General features: G+C 41.2%; 1 protein-coding gene across 50 annotated transcripts in view; it reads right to left on the bottom strand.

Moving 5' to 3' along the window:
- si:ch211-266g18.10 (titin) overlaps positions 1-17688 on the bottom strand; it is a 140060-nt gene that overhangs the window by 20951 nt on the left and 101421 nt on the right. For all 50 annotated transcript variants that reach the window (XM_052478610.1, XM_052478613.1, XM_052478616.1 and 47 more), the window contains 7 exons: positions 10638-10679; positions 10513-10560; positions 10215-10298; positions 6265-6309; positions 5940-6005; positions 4082-4129; positions 3918-3965 (listed from right to left, as the gene is read on the bottom strand). In XM_052478610.1, coding sequence (XP_052334570.1) covers positions 3918-3965; positions 4082-4129; positions 5940-6005; positions 6265-6309; positions 10215-10298; positions 10513-10560; positions 10638-10679 — 381 coding nt within the window. The remainder of the gene's footprint in view (positions 1-3917; positions 3966-4081; positions 4130-5939; positions 6006-6264; positions 6310-10214; positions 10299-10512; positions 10561-10637; positions 10680-17688) is intronic.

Genomic DNA, 17688 nt, shown 5'->3' with positions numbered 1-17688 from the left:
GGTTAGTGGAAGAACAGCATCTAGTAAAGATGAGGTCGAGCGTATTGCCTGCCTTGTGAGTAGGGGGAAGGTGAGAGGGTGAGGTCAAAAGAGGAGAGGAGTGGAAAGAAGGAGGCAGAGAGGAATGAGTCAAAGGTAGACGTGGGGAGGTTAAAGTCGCCCAGAACTGTGAGAGGTGAGCCGTCCTCAGGAAAGGAGCTTATCAAGGCATCAAGCTCATTGATGAACTCTCCGAGGGGACCTGGAGGGCGATAAATGATAAGGATGTTAAGCTTGAAAGGGCTGGTAACTGTGACAGCATGAAATTCAAAGGAGGCGATAGACAGATGGGTAAGGGGAGAAAGAGAGAATGACCACTTGGGAGAGATGAGGATCCCGGTGCCACCACCCCGCTGACCAGAAGCTCTCGGGGTGTGCGAGACGTGGGCGGATGAAGAGAGAGCAGTAGGAGTAGCAGTGTTATCTGTGGTGATCCATGTTTCCGTCAGTGCCAAGAAGTCGAGGGACTGGAGGGAGGCATAGGCTGAGATGAACTCTGCCTTGTTGGCCGCAGATCGGCAGTTCCAGAGGCTACCGGAGACCTGGAACTCCACGTGGGTCGTGCGCGCTGGGACCATCAGATTAGGTTGGCCGAGGCCACGCGGTGTGGAGCGTTTGTATGGTCTGTGCAGAGTGGAGAGAACAGGGATAGACAGACACATAGTTGACAGGCTACAGAAGAGGCTACGCTAATGCAAGGAGATTGGAATGACAAGTGGACTACACGTCTCGAATGTTCAGAAAGTTAAGCTTACGTAGCAAGAATCTTATTGACTAAAATGATTAAAATGATACAGTACTGCTGAAGTAGGCTAGCTGGCAGTGGCTGCGTTGTTGACTTTGTAGGCTAGCTGGCAGTGGCTGCGTTGTTGACACTACACTAATCAAGTCGTTCCGTTGAGTGTAATAGTTTCTACAGTGCTGCTATTCGGGGGCTAGCTGGCTAGCTAGCAGTGTTGATTACGTTACGTTGCGTTAAAAGAAGGACAATAGCTGGCTAGCTAACCTAGAAAATTGCTCTAGACTACACAATTATCTTTGATACACAGACGGATATGTAGCTAGCTATGTAGCTAGCTACGATCAAACAAATCAAACCGTTGTGCTGTAATGAAATGAAATGAAAATGTGATACTACCTGTGGAACGAAGCGGAATGCGACCGGGTTGTTGAGTGCGGAAGTTCTATTCAGTAGACGTTGGCTAGCTGTTGGCTAGCTAGCAGTGTCTCCTACGTTAAGGACGACAAATAGCTGGCTAGCTAACCTCAGTAAATTAAGATAATCACTCTAAGACTACACGCTCTAAACTACACAATTATCTTGGATACGAAGACAGCAAAGACAACTATGTAGCTAGCTAACACTACACTAATCAAGTCGTTCAGTTGAGTGTAATAGTTTCTACAGTGCTGCTATTCGGTAGACGGTGGACGTTTGCTAGCTGGCTAGCTGCTGGGCAGATAGCAGTGTAGACTACGTTAGGACGACGAAATACGAAGTTGCAATAGAAGTGCTGACTGTTTCACTTTGTTGTCCTCTTTCTTTTCCTTTTTCTTCTGTCCTTCTTTTGTCCTTATTGTCCTTATATCAGAGAGTTATATTTTCTGGGTGATTTAAATATTGACTACCCACTCAAGAAAAAGCTTCAAACTGTACCCAGTGCCTGCAACCTGGTTCAGGTTATCAGTCAACCTACCAGGGTAGTTAGAAACCACACAGGAATGAAATCATCATTAATTATTGATCACATCTTTACGAAAGCAGTATCAAGATCTGTCGGAAGTAGTGATCACAATATACTAGCCATATCGAGGAAAACCAAAGTTCCAAAGTCTGGGCCTAATATAGTGTATAAGAGGTCGTACAATATGTTTTGTAGTGATTCCTATGAATTTTTCATTGGCAAGATTATCAAAAGTATGTTTAACATGCCAGCAACAATGACAATACACATCCAAGTATATCTGACCAAATTATAAGAGACAATCATTATACTTATAAATTCCGTAAAGTTAGTGTGGAAGAGGTGAAAAAAAATATTGTTGACTATTAACGATGACAAGCCACCGCGGTCTGACAACTTGGATGGAAGATAATAGCGGACGATATTGCCATTCCTAATTTGCCACAACTTCAATTGAAGCCTTCTAGAAAGTGCGTGCCCTCAGGCTTGGAGGGAAGCTAAATTAATTCCGCTATCTAAGAATAGTAAAGCTGGCTCAAATAGCCGACCAATCAGCCTGTTACCAACCCTTAGTAAACTTTTGGAAAAAATTGTGTTTGACCAGATACAATGCTATTTTACAGTAAACAAATTCACAAGACACGTACAGCATGCTTATAGAGAAGGACATTCAAGAAGCACAGTACTTACACAAATTGGCTAAGTGAAATGTGTGATAAAAAGATTGTGGTTTCTGTTTTGTTAGACTTCAGTGAAGCCTTTGACATTATCGATCATAGTCTGCTGCTGGCAAAAGTAATGTGTTATGATTACACACACTGCTATATTGTAGATAAAGAGTTACCTGTCTAACAGAACACAGAGGGTGTTCTTTAAATGGAAGCCTCTCCAACATAATCCACGTAGAATCAGGAATTCCCCGAGACAGCTGTCTAGGCCCTTTACTTTTTCCAATCTTTACTAATGAATTGCCACTGACTTTGAGAAAAGCCAGAGTTCCTATGTATGCTGATGACTCAACACTATACAGCTACTACAGCGACTGAAATGATTGCAACACTCAATAACGAGCTGCAGTTATTAGTTTCAGAGTGGGTGGCAAGGAATAAGTTCAATAAATATTTCTAAATCTAAATGCATTGTATTTGGGACAAATCATTCACTAAACCCTACATCTCAACTAAATCTTGTAATAAATAATGTTTAAATTGGGAAAGTTGAGGTGACTAAACTGCTTGAAGTTTGCCTGGATTGTAAACTGTCATGGTCAAACATATTGACACAACAGTAGCTAAGATGGGGAGAAGTCTGTCTATGATAAGGTGCTGCTCTACCTTCTTGTCAGCACTTTCAACAAGGCAGGTCCTACAGGCCCTAGTTTTGTCGCACCTGGACTACTGTTCATTCGTGTGGTCAGGTGCCACAAAAAAGGACAATTGCAATTGGTTCAGAACAGGCCACGGCTGGCCCTTGGATGTACACAGAGATCTAATATTAATAATATGCATGTTAATCTCTCCTGGCTCAAATTGGAGGACAGATTGACTTCGTCACTGCTTGTGTTTATGAAAGGTATTGACATGTTGAATGCACCAAGCTGTCTGTTTGAACTACTGGCGCACAGCTCGGACACCCATGCATACCCCACAAGAGGTCTCTTCACAGTCCCCAAGTCCAGAACAGACTATGGGAAGGCACACAGTACTAAATAGAGCCATGACGACATGGAACTCTACTCCACATCAAGTAACTCATGCAAGCAGTAAAATGTGTTTAAAAAACAGATTAATATGGAACCTTATGGCAGCAGCTAATGGTGATCCATAATAAATACGAATACAAAATACCACGAAAGACTCACAGCTGTAATTTCTGCCAAAGGTGATTCTTCAAGATATGTTAGTGTGTTATGTTTCAAATAGTTTTTACAAATGTTAGAATTTTTCTTCCATTTTGATATTACAGTGTATTTTGAGTAGATTGTTGACAAAGAAATTACAATTAGATCCATTTTTAACTCACTTTGTAAAACAAAAAACTGTTTAAAAAGTTAAGGGGTGTGGATACTTTCTGAAGGCACTGTACATATAGAAAACAAGCTATATCCAGGGGTCATCTGATCCGGAGGACATGAAAACAGAGAATTAACAGAGATCCAACAGTGATTAAAATGAACAAAAACGACACCTGTACCTTTCGTTACAGTTGCTGGCTTAGCCTTCTTTTTTGTAGCTTCAGGTTCTAAGTCAAATACAGAACCGTTTTGAATGAGACCCTATCTAAATAACAGTCGAAGGGTATTGAGTTGACAGAAGACATGAATGGGTGAGCATGGAAACTAAATCCATACACTGTACCTTTCTTAAGAGGGTCTGGTTTGTCCATCTCTTTCACACCCTCAGGTTCTGAAACAAGTAGGAACAAGAAATGACATAGCATTATTACAGCACGGCTCTTAACTGAAGGTACGATAAAAACATCAGCTTTAGGACAAGATGATTTTGCTTTTCCTAAAGCTGATTATTTCACAATTTTTTGTTGAAATGACAAAACATTACAATGTCATGCAAACATTACGTTTGAGTCAAATATTGTGTAGTGTTGATTGACAATGTAGGCTGTGAGGGGAGGATGTGCCTTTAAAAATGATGGTGAATGTGCCTTTAAACTGCAGACTCCCACTCCGAGGGTCACGTATTCAATCCCAGTGCTAGCCACTAGTGGTGCGCTGGTCAGCTGTTTGTTCATCTGCACTCACCCGCAATTGCTAATAACCCATCTGCATCCACCTGACTATAGTTGATAAAGTGAAAACCTGTGGCCCGCTGTAGGTTATAGTCAGAGACTGTATTTAAATAGGTTTCTAGGCTACATGCTGCTTCTCTTCTGTCATTAGCCTTTATGTTGTCCTTGAAGACTAAATACAGCTCACCAGAATGTCATAAATTGTCAGAATGAATGATTCAATCTAGTTGACATTGGTAAAGTTCTCTCTTTAATATCTGCTCCTTTTGAGGAGCAAAGCCATTTGGGGACCAGGGATCAAATGCATAACAAATGCATAACAATGTAAATAGTCTGGGTGGCCATTTGATTGTTCAGCAGTCTCATGGCTTGGGGGAAGAAGCTGTTAAGGTGCTTTTTAGACCTAGACGTGGCGCTCTGGTACTGCTTGCCATGCAGCAGCAGAAAGAACAGTCCATGACTTGGGAGACTGGAGTCTTTGACAATTTTTTGGGCCTTCCTCTGGTCCTGGATGGCAGGAAGCTTGGCACCAGTGATGTATTGGGCAGTACACACTACCCTCTGTAGCGCTTTACGGTCGGATGCCGAGCAGTTGCCATACCAGGCGGTGATGCAACTGGTCATTGTCCGTTTTGCCTCAGTGAATTGACATGAACGTTTTCTGGTGGTTTCCAAAAGCATTTGGCTACATACAGTTAGGTAATAGGCTTTTCCACTAATGCAAAAATAATGAAAGAAAACCCTAATGTAGCCTATAGATATAAATTGCACAGGACAGATACATTTAGGCCTATGGCTTTAAGGTATTATCTTGTCTTCATTCAACCCATCCATCATCCATTTGATGATAATTTATTTGTTATTTATTTAATCTTTATTAAATAAGCACCTATACAGCATCTCTACAATTGTAAACATAGTCTAAGGAGCATGAACAAGTATTAAGAAATGAGTTACAAACAAACAGAATCATATCAGAATGATTGGTCAGTGTACAGGAAATTATGGATGTCCCCTCACACTGTACAATTAGAAAACCAATCTGTCCATTATTACCACAGTCAAATCAGAGGTGAAATCAGGGGTGCCCCGCATTTTGAACTGAGGCCGTCTTCACTGAGGTTCGGGGAGCCACACTGCATATCATGCCTTGCCATCAAATACCCCTGAATTCATAATGTGGGATGTTTGACACACTTGGAATAGATGCTTCAAGTATTAGTTGATAAATATAAACCTTTTATGAGTTATATGAGTTATACTTAGAATAATAGAGTATTGAAAATAAACTAGAGAGATTAAAACGTGTCAGTGCCTTTCTTTAGAAGGGCTGGTTTGGTATATTCTTTAAGAGCAGGTTCTGAATCAAATTACACAAATATACATATTTCACCACAACTGAATCAAAATAAATGAAATGACACGTAATTCTATCTTCTGCTAAATGAACGTTTACCTGAAAAACAATACCTTGAATTGAATCAGTACCTTTCTTTTGAGATACTGGTTTGGCCTTCTGGTTGGGAGCCTCACGTTCTAAACAAAGACACCAATTTAAGATCAATGATAATAGTCATAATGGAGGTTAGGGCATACATAAAGTACAACTAACAATTTCTATTAAAAAAGTTTCCCAAAGTCAGACATCCGGGAATTGGTCATCTAATGTACTGTATGCTGTAGACATGAATTACATGCTACCGTTACATAATAAACAACAATGAAATACCAAGGATGCTAGGATTGTTATCAAATAAACTCATTAAGTAAGAGAAGTGGGAGTAAATTCTAATACCTTTCTTTGCAGGGGCTGGCATGGCCTTTTCTTTCAGAGCAGGTTCTGGAAAAAAAATGAAAAACCAACATTTTTACTGCATACCATTAAGTTATATTATGTGTGAGGAACTGAATGGGACAGATATTGTAATAAGAGCCATCCATATTGTGCTATAGCTGCCTCTTTGGCTTTCCCTTTATAAGCTTCAGACTCTAAATCAAACAAGAATAAAAACAATGAGAAGCCATGATAAGTGGAGCAGTACTCTACTAACAAACACAGCTAACAAACAAAAGATGAGCATAAGTATCTAGGTATTCTACAAAAGCCACAAACATTTGTAAATATGGAACATCAATACCTTTCTGTACATGGACTGTTTTGATCTTGTATTTGGAAGTGTATGATTTAGCAGGAGAGGTCTGACTAATATCTCTTTGTGCATTTCAATTTTAACATTTTCATTATGCATTACATTTCTTAAGCAACAATTTGTGCATGCCTTAGCCAGATATACACTACCGGTCAAAAGTTATTCAAGGGTTTTTCTTAATTTTTACTATTTTATACATTGTAGAATAATAGTGAAGACATCAAAAATGATGAAATAACACATATGGAATCATGAAGTAAGCAAAAAAGTGTGAAACAAATCACAATATATTTTATTTTTGAGATTCTTCAGAGTAGCCAACCTTTGCCTTTATGACAGCCTTCACCAAACAGTTCAAACTGGCTCTAACCAGGATAGTAGGAGAAGTGGGAGGCCCCGGTGCACAACTGGGCAAGAGGACAAGTACATTATAGTGTCTAGTTGAGAAACCAACGCCTGACAAGTCCTCAACTGGCAGCTTCATTAAATAATACCCACAAAACACTAGACTAACGTCAGCAGTGAAGAGGCGACTCCGGGATGCTGGCCTTCTAGGCAGAGTTCCTCTTTCCAGTGTCTGTGTTCTTTTGCCCATCTTTTATTGTTATTGACCAGTCTGAGATATGGCTTTTTCTTTGCAACTCTGCCTAGAAGGCCGGCATCCCGTAGTCGCCTCTTCCCTGTTGATGTTGAGACTGGTGTTTTGTGGGTACTATTTAATGAAGCTGCCATTTGAGGACTTGTGAGGTGTCTGTTTCAAACAGTCCTGATTGGTGCTTCGTTACTTGTCTTGGCCAGACGATGTGCATCCGCCACTGTTATCTTTGGCAGCTCTTGCAAGCACCTTGTGTAAAACAGTGCCATGGTTTGTAAGGGAGGGTGTGTTGGCTAATTGCTAGCCAGCTTACTAGTTAGTGTGTTAATAGCTAGCTAGCTAACAGATAAAATATTGAATTACAAAAATCACTAACAGAATGGATAAACACAATTTTCAACAAGAATGATAAAAAATGCGATAGAAATATGATTATATTAATATACTGATGTAATGATTAAACGAGTGACTTCGAGGCTAGTATGGCTACAATCAGGCAACAGGACACGATCCGGACAGGAAGCTATGTATCGGGTAGGAAGTTGAGCGGAAGTGGGCCTTGCTACGTTGTGTAAAAGGTCTATTGGCATGCTTACTGCATGAATGTCAACCAGAACTGTTGCCATAAAATTTTGAGAATTTGGCAGAACATCCAACTCTTCTCACAACCGCTGACCACGTGTAAACCCTGCCAGCCCATCCACGTCCGGCTTGAACCCTTGCCCAGTAATGTGAAATCCATAGATTAGGGCCTTGATTTGCTTTTAACTCAGTAAAACCTTTGATATTGTTGTATTTATATTTTTGTTTAGTATATTTGCCATATATTTTCAACTGTGTTGTTGTGTTTCACAAAAGTTCTGAATCTATATACAGTACCAGCCAAAAGTTTGGATGCACCTACTCATTCAAGGGTTTTCTTTATTTTAATTATTTTCTACATTGTAGAATAATATAGAAGACATAAAAACTATGAAATAACACATGTGGAATCATGTAGTAACCAAAAAGGTGAACCACTTAAGCCTACCCCTTACTTTTTCGAACATTCTGTTGAAAATTGCGCAACATTTCAGCATCCTGCTACTCATGCCAGGAATATAGTATATGCATATGATTAGTATGTGTGGATAGAATACACTCTGACGTTTCTAAAACTGGTTAAATCACGTCTGTGACTATAACAGAACCTGTGTTTCATCAAAAAGCGCAAGGAAAACTGATCACCGAAAACTGGAAAAAATATCAATGCGCCACTTGCATGTATTGTCTATGGGACAGTAAATTAGATGGGGCTGAGATTGCAAGTCCTACAGCTTCCACACGATGTCGAAAGTCTTGTCAATTGCCTGGGTGTTGTTTCTTGGTCAAACGAGTAAGAGAGACCCCATTCCTTCCGGTCTCCAACAGGATGTTTTGGAAGAGAGATTTTCGACCATGATTTGAAGACGTGGAGCTATTGAATACACATCGCCCCGTGATCAATTTGATAGATTATTAACATTTACTGATACCTAAAGTTTGATTAAAAAAGTATTTCGAAGTGTTTTGTGAAAGTTTATCGTCGACTTTTTTAATTTTAAAAAATGACGTTGCGTTTTAAAACGCAGTTTTTTTCTGGATCACACACTTTTCATAGATCGATATTTGGGGTATATATGGACCGATTTAATAAAAAAAAAGACCCAATAGTGATGTTTATGGGACATATAGGAGTGCCAACAAAGAAGCTCGTCAAAGGTAATGAATGTTTTATATTTTATTTCTGCGTTTTGTGTAGCGCCGGCTATGCTAATTATTTTGTTTACGTCCCCTTCAGGTATTTCGGGGTGTTGCATGCTATCAGATAATAGCTTCTCATGCTTTCGCCGAAAAGCATTTTAAAAATCTGACTTGTTGGCTAGATTCACAAAGAGTGTAGCTTTAATTCAGTACCCTGCAAGTGTGTTTTAATGAATATTTGAGTTTTAATGAGTGCTATTAGCATTTAGCGTAGCGCATTTGCATTTCCAGATGGCTAAATATATTTCAGATTTGAGATTCTTCAAAGTAGCCACCTTTTGCCTTGATGACAGCTTTGCACACTATTGGCATTCTCTCAACCAGCTTCATGCGGTAGTCACCTGGAATGCATTTCAATTAACAGGTGTGACTTGTTAAAAGTTCATTTGTGGAATTTATTTCCTTCTTAATGCGTTTGAGCAATCAGTTGTGTTGTGACAAGGTAGGGGTGTTATACAGAAGATGGTATTTTACCAAATAGGGCTAAGTCCATATTATGGCAAGAACAGCTCAAACAAGCAAAGAGAAACGACAGTCCATCGTTACTTTAAGACATGAAGGTCAGTCAATTCGGAAAATGTCAAGAACTTTTAAAGTTTCTTCAAGTGCAGTCACAAAAATCATCAAAGGCACACTTAACAAGCATGGCTAACACAGCATTCTACAGCGATATGCCATCCTATCTGGTTTGCGCATAGTGGGACAATCATTTTTTTATCAATTTTTTTATCAATATTGCACACAATGATTCCATGCATTTTTAATTAATTTGTAAAAATGTCTAAAAATATAATTCCACTTTGGCATTATGGGGTTGGCATTAACCCATTTTTTAAATTCAGTGTAACACAACAAAATGTGTAAGAAATCATGAGGTGTGAATACTTTATGAAGACACTGTAAGTACCATGTAAATATGTAGCTATTAGGGACACTTGCTGGAAAGTGGGATCTTAATATCTACTTACTAATGTAAGAATTTTGTATGGTTAGGAAAGAATTGTGGATATGAAAATTGCAAGAATCTCTCTGGCTCTGATTTTTAAAAAGAAAATCAGAAAATAAAATATTCGGTGTACAAATATTGTTGGTTTTGCCTTATCATTGTGCATTGCAAGGTCTAAACAAAACAGAAACATTAAAGATGTGTTTAAAATTGTAAAATAATGAATACAGTGGGCATAAACATGGATACTATATTTAAGTGATGCCACTTACCTTTCTTTACAAGTACAACTTTAACTCTCTCCTTTGTAAGAGAAGCATTTATGTGACTGTGATTTCTGCGAATGACTTCAGGTTCTGTCAAAAAAAGACCATACAATCCACATCAGAATCTTTCAAGTCTTAGGATGAAAATCAACGTAGAGAAAATGTGTCAATTTCTATTAAACCTGTTATCTTAAAGTTGATTTATGTATTCATTCAAATACAATCTAACAATGGCTTCACTTCCCAAAGTATGAAAACATTCAATGTAAAAAAGAACAATGAAAAAAATGGGGGACGTTACTACCTTTGATTCCAATGTTTGGTCGTGCTTTCCCCAGTGGTGCAACAAGTTCTAAACAAATAAAACAATTTAGTATACTTTATTAATAGCAGTAAATGAACAACTCCAATATCTTAGCTTTGCTTTACCTTTCTTTACTGGTGTTGACTTGAAATTCTCTTCTATAGGAACTTCAGGTATTAAAAAACAAAAACGAATCAAGAAGGAATCACATTTTTATGACAAAAAAGACAACTATAAGGCAGAATTGGGTTAAAATCCAATCATTTAAGTTCAATTAAATTCAAATTTCAAAAATCTTCGTTATGGAATTAAATTAAATTTGTAAAGTTAATTGAATAAAAACAGTTTGGACTGTTTGAATTGGAATGTATTATATTTAAAATTGTATTAGGATCCCAGTTATATATATCATGTACCAGTCAAAAGTTTGGACACACCTACTCATTCAAAGGTTTTTCTTTATTTTTACTATTTTCTCCATTGCAGAATATTAGTGAAGAAATCAAATGATTATTATGAAATAACAAACATGGAATCATGCAGTAACCAAGAAAGTGTTAAACAAATCAAAATATATTTGAGATTTGAGATTCTTCAAAGTAGCCACCTTTTACCTTGATGATAGCTTTGCACACTCTTGGCATTCTCTCAACCAGCTTCATGAGGTAGTCACCTGGAATGCATTTCAATTAACAGTTGTGCCTTGTTAAAAGTTCATTTGTGAAATGTCTTTCATTCTTAATGCGTTTGAGCCAATCCGTTGTGCTGTGACAAGGTAGGGCTATCTTCTGTATACCACCCTTATCTGGTAAAAAAAAAACAAGTCCATATTAAGAACAAAACAAAAAAATATTTAACCTTTATTTAACTAGGCAAGTCAATGAAGAACTAATTCATATTTAAAAATAACGGCCTACCCTAACCCGGACAAATTGTGCACCGCCCTATGGGACTCCAAATCACAGCTGGTTGTGATACAGCTTGTAGATAATGTCTGTAGAGACACCTCTAGCACTGAAATGCAGTGCCTTAGATCACTGCGCCACTCGTGAGCCCAAATAAACAGTCCATAATTTCTTAAAGACATGAAGGTCAGTCAATCCGGAAAATTTCAAGAACTTTTAAAGTTTCTTCAAGAGCAGTAGCAAAAACCATCCATCGCTATGATGAAACTGGCTCTCATGAGGACCGCCACAAGAAAGGAATACCCAGAGTTACCTCTGCTGCAGAGGATAAGTTTGTTAGAGTTAACTGCACATCAGAAATTACAGCCCAAATAATTACGTCACAGAGTTCAAGTAACAGGCTTGAACATCAACATCAACTGTTCATAGGAAAACTGCGTGAATCAAGCGTTCATGGTCGAATTGCTCGAAATAAACCACTACTAAAGGACGCCGATAATAATAAGAGACTTGCTTGGGCCAAGAAACATGAGCAAAGGACATTAGACCGGTGAATATCTGTCCTTTGGTCTGATGAGTCCAAATCTAAGATTTTTACTTCTAAGAAACGGCGGATATTACTAGCCTGTTCAACCTCTCTAATGTATCATTTGAGATCCCCAAAGATTGGAAAGCTGCCGCGGTCATCCCCCTCTTCAAAGGGGGAGACACTCTAGACCAAAACTGTTATAGATCTACTGTATATCCATCCTGCCCTGCTTTTCTAAAATCTTCGAAAGCCAAGTTAACAAACAGAACCCGACCATTTCGAATCCCACCATAACTTCTCCACTATGCAATCTGGTTTCCGAGCTAGTCATGGGTGCACCTCAGCCACGCTCAAGGTCCTAAACGATATCATAACCGCCATTGATAAAAGACAATACAGTGCAGCAGTCTTCATCGAACTGGCCAATTCTTTCGACTCTATCAATCACCGCATTCTTATCGGAAGACTCTATAGCCTTGGTTTCTCAAATGACTGCCTAGCCAACTTCTTCTCTCAGATAGAGTTCAGTTTTTCAAATTGGAGGGCCTGTTGTCCGGACCTCTGGGAGTCTATGTGGGTGCCACAGGGTTCAATTCTCGGGCTGACTCTTTTCTCTGTATATATCAATGATGTTGCTCTTGCTGCTGGTGATTCTCTGGTCCACGTCCACGCAGACAACACCATTTTGTTTACATCTGGCCCTTCTTAAGACACTGTGTTAATAAACCTCCAAACGAGCTTCAATGCTATATAACACTCCTTCCGTGGCCTCCAACTGATTTTAAATGCTAGTAAAACTATATGCATGCTCTTCAACCAATTGTTGCCCGCACCCACCCGTCCGACTAGCATCACTGGATGGACGGTTCTGACTTAATATGTGGACAACTACAATTTACCTAGGTATCTGGTTCGACTGTAAACGCTCCTTCCAGACTCGCATCTCCAATCCAAAATTAAATCTAAAATCGTCTTCCTATTTTGTAAAAAACCCTCCTTCACTCATAATGCCAAACATACCCTCGTAAAACTGACTGTCCTACCGATCCTTGACTTCGGCGAAGTCATTTACAAAATAGACTCCAACACTCTACTCAGCAAACTGGATCCGCCAAACCCACTGGCTCCAGGTCATCTATAAGTCTTTGCTAGGTAAAGCCCTGCCTTATCTCAGCTCACTGGTCACCATAGCAACACCCACCGTAGCACGCGCACCAGCAGGTATATTTCACTGGTCATCCCCGCCTATCCTTCCAGTTCTCTGCTGCCAATGACTGGAACGAATTGCAAACAGCTGCACTGAAGCTGGAGTCTTATATCTCCCTCTCTAACTTTAAGCATCAGCTGTCAGAGCAGCTTACCGATCACTGTACCTGTACACAGCCAATCTGTAAATAGCACACCCAACTACCTCATCCCCACATTGTTATTTGTCCTTTTGCTCTTTTGCACCCCAGTATCTCTACTTGCACATTATCATCTGCACATCGATCACTCCAGTGTTAATGCTAAATTGTAATTATTTTGCCTCTATGGCCAATTTATTGCCTTTACTTCCCTACTTTTCTACATTTGCACAGACTGTACGTAGATGTTTCTATTGTGTTATTGACTATACTTTTGTTATGTGTAACTCTGTATTTATGTGTAACTCGGTGAAACATGCTACCTGTCCCAGATCTGCTGTTTTCAACTCTCTAGGGAGTAACTCTGAATGATTGGCTATGAAAAGCCAACTGACATGTACTCCTGAGGTGCTGACCTGTTGCTCCCTCGACAACCACTGTGATTATTATTATTTGACTCTGCTGGTCATCTATGAAAATTTGAACATCTTGGCCATGTTCTGTATGATCTCCACCCGGCACAGCCAGAAGAGGACCACCACTTCATAGCCTGGTTCCACTCTAGGTTTCTTCCTAGGTTCTGGCCTTTCTAATGAGTTTTTCCTAGACACCGTGCTTCTACACCTGCATTGCTTGCTGTTTGGAGTTTTAGGCTGGGTTTCTGTGCAGCACTTTGTGACATCAGCTGATGTAAGAAGGGCTTTATAAATACATTTGATTGATTGTTATTTTTGTCGTACTGCTTTGCTTTATCTTGGCCAGGTTGCAGTTGTAAATGAGAACTTCTCAACTAGCGTACCTGATTAAATAAAGGTGAAATAAAATTAAAGGAGGTGTGATGGTGCTTTGCTGGTGACACTGTCAGGGATTTATTTAGAATTCAAGCTACACTTAAACAGCATTGCTACCACAGGATTCTGCAGCAATACTCCATCTGGTTTGCACATAGTGGGACTAAAATTTTCTTTTCAACAAAACAATGACCCAACACACCTCCAGGCTGTGTAAGGGTTATTTGACCAAGAAGGGGAGTGATGAGTGCTGCATCAGATGACCTGGCCTCCACAATCACCCGAACCTAATTGAGATGTTTTGGGATGAGTTGGACCGCAGAGTGAAGGAAAAGCAGCCAACAAGTGCTCATTATATTTGGGAAGTCCTTCAAGACTGTTGGAAAAGCATTCCTCATGAAGCTGGTTGAGAGACTAGTCAAGGATCATATCACCTCCACCCTACCTGTTACCCTAAACCCACTCCAATTTACTTACAGCCCCAATAGGTCCACAGACGATACAATTGCCATCACACTGCACACTGCCTTATCTCATCTGGACAAGAGGAATACATATGTAAGAATGCTGTTTATTGACTACAGCTCAGCATTCAACACCATAGTACCCTCCAAACTCCTCATTAAGATTGAGACCCTGGGACTCGACCCCACCCTGTGCAACTGGGTCCTGGACTTCCTGACGGGCAACCCCAGGTGGTGAAGTTAGGAAAAAACATCTCCACTCCGCTGATCCTCAACACTGGGGCCCCACAAGGTGCGTTCTCAGCCCTCTCCTGTACTCAAATCAAATCAAATGTATTCATATAGCCCTTCCTACATCAGCTGATATCTCAAAGTGCTGTACAGAAACCCAGCCTAAAACCCCAAACAGCAAGCAATGCAGGTATAGAAGCACGGTGGCTAGGAAAAACTCCCTGTACTCCCTGTTCACCCACAACTGTGTGGCCAAGCACGCCTCCAACTCAATCATCAAGTTCGCAGACGACACTACAGTGCTAGGCTTGATTATCAACAATGATAAGACAACCTACAGGGAGGAGGTGAGGATAGGATAGGAGTGTAGTGGGAGAGTGGTGTCAGGAAAATAACCTCTCACTTAATGTCAGCAAAACAAAAGAGATGATTTTGGACTTCAGGAAACAGCAAAGGGAGCACACCCCTATCCACATTGACAGGACATTGATGGGACAGCAGTGGAGAAAGTGGAAAGTTTTGAGTTCCTCGGTGTAAATATCACCAACAAACTGAAACATACACAGACAGTGTAGTGAAGAAGGCTCAACAGCACATCTTCAACCTCAGGAAGCAGAAAAAATGTGTCTACCGAAAACCCTCACTAACTTTTACAGGTGCACAATTGAGAGCATCATTTCGGGCTGTATCGTCGCCTGGTACAGCAACTGCACCACCAACAACCGCAGAGCTCTCCAGTGTGGTGCAGTCTGCACAACGCATCACCGGGGGCAAACTACCTGCCCTCCAGGACACCTACAACACACAATGTCACAGGAAGGCAGAAAATATCATCAAGGAGAATAATCACCCGAGCCACAAGCTGCTCACCCTGCTTCCATCCAGAATGCGAGGTCAGTACAGGTGCATCAGATCTGGGACAGAGAGATTCAAAAACAGCTTCTATCGCAAGGCCATCAGATTGTTAAACAGCCACCACTAGCAGAGGTGGCTGCCTACCTACAGACTTGATATCATTGGCCACTTAAATAAATGGAACACTAGTCACTTAATAATGCCACTTTAAGAATGTTTACATATCTCACATTCCTCATCTCAAATGTATATACTGTATCATTCACTATCTATTCTTTACTATCTATTGCATCTTAGCCGCTCAGTCATTGCTCATCCATATATGTTATACTTATATATTCGCATCCCGTTACTTTAGTAGATATTGTGTTATAGTTTTTGTTGTGGAATTGTTAGATATTACCTGTTAGATACTGCTGCACAGTCGGATCGAGAAGCATTTTGCTACACTTGCTAACCATGTGTATGTCACCAATAACAGTTGATTTGATTTGATTTGAGAATGCCAAGAGTGCAAAACTGTCATCAAAGCAAAGGCTGCCTACTTTGAAGAATCAAAAATAGTTTTTGATTTGTTTAACACGTTTCTGGTTACTCCATGATTCCATGTGTTATTTCATAGTTTTGATGTCTTCCCTATTATTCTACAATGTAGAAAATAGTAAAAATAAAGAAAAACCCTGGAATGTGTAGGTGTGTCCAAAAGTAACTGTATGGATGTTCATTAAGCAAAACACTTCATACTATTTCATAATACTAAGTCCCATATGGCTGCGTTGGTACAGTGTGGTAGTGGTTGTGCGTTTGACTCCCACGGTAGAATTGGAATTCCCAGTTGTAACGGCTGTTTGAAGAAGAGGACCAAGGTGCAGCGTGGTATGTGTTCATGATTTTTAATAAAACTGAACACTAGAACACAAGACACAGACACACAAAACAGAAAATAACTACCCACAAGGCGCAGGTGGGAAAAGTATGGTTCTCAATCAGAGACCACGATAGACAGCTGCCTCTGATTGAGAACCACACCCGTCCAAACACACAGAAATAGAAAACATACAACACAAAAACATAGAATGCCCACCCCAACTCACACCCTGACCAAGCCAAAATAGAGACATAAAAAGCATCTCTAAGGTCAGGGTGTGACAGTACCCCGCCCCCAAAGGTGCGGACTCAAATAGGGGAGGGTCTGCGTGGGACTCTATCCGCTGGTGCGGAACGTGGACCCACGAGCTCCGGACAGGAGGGCAGCTCCGGACAGGAGGGCGACTCCGGCAGCTCCGGACAGGAGGGCGACTCCGGCAGCTCCGGACAGGAGGGCGACTCCGGCAGCTCCGGACAGGAGGGCGACTCCGGCAGCTCCGGACAGGAGGGCGACTCCGGCAGCTCCGGACAGGAGGGCGACTCCGGCAGCTCCGGACAGGAGGGCGACTCTGGAGGGAGGAGACGCAGAGACAGTCTGGTGTGTGGGGCTGCCACAGGACCCACCAGGCTGTGGAGACCTACAGGAGGCCTGGTGCGTGGAGGAGGCACTGGATGAACCGGGCTGTGGGGGAGCACTGGAGCGCAGCCTTGGCACCACTCCTCCAGGCTGAAAACCCACTTTGGCCTGGCCCCTCCAGAGTGCAGGCACAGGTCAAACCGGGCTGTGGGGAGCACTGGAGATCTGGTGCTTACGACTCGCACCTCTCCCTTAGGCTCAATGGCCACTTTCGCCCGACACGAGCGGAGCGCAGGCATAGGGCGAATTGACCCCTCCTCCTAGCGCCCCGGAGACACAGTACGCAGAGCCGGCGCAGGATACCCTGGGCGGAAACGCCATTCTCCCCGTGTGCCCCCCCCCCCCAAAAAAAGTGTTTTGGAGATGCCTCTTGTGCCTACTGCGCTGCCTTGCCTCATATTGCCGCGTCTCCACTTTAGCTGCCTCCAGTTCTTCTTGCGTGCGGCGGTATTCCCCAGCCTGTCTCCAGGGTCCCTGTCTGTCCAATATCTCCTCCCATGTCCATGAGTCCTGAAACCTCTGCTCCCTGTAACCACGCTGCTTGGTCCGTT

The sequence above is a fragment of the Oncorhynchus keta genome, chromosome 2, assembly GCF_023373465.1.
Source record: "Oncorhynchus keta strain PuntledgeMale-10-30-2019 chromosome 2, Oket_V2, whole genome shotgun sequence".
Lineage (NCBI taxonomy): Eukaryota > Metazoa > Chordata > Actinopteri > Salmoniformes > Salmonidae > Oncorhynchus > Oncorhynchus keta.
This window is presented reverse-complemented; position numbering and strand designations above follow the sequence as displayed.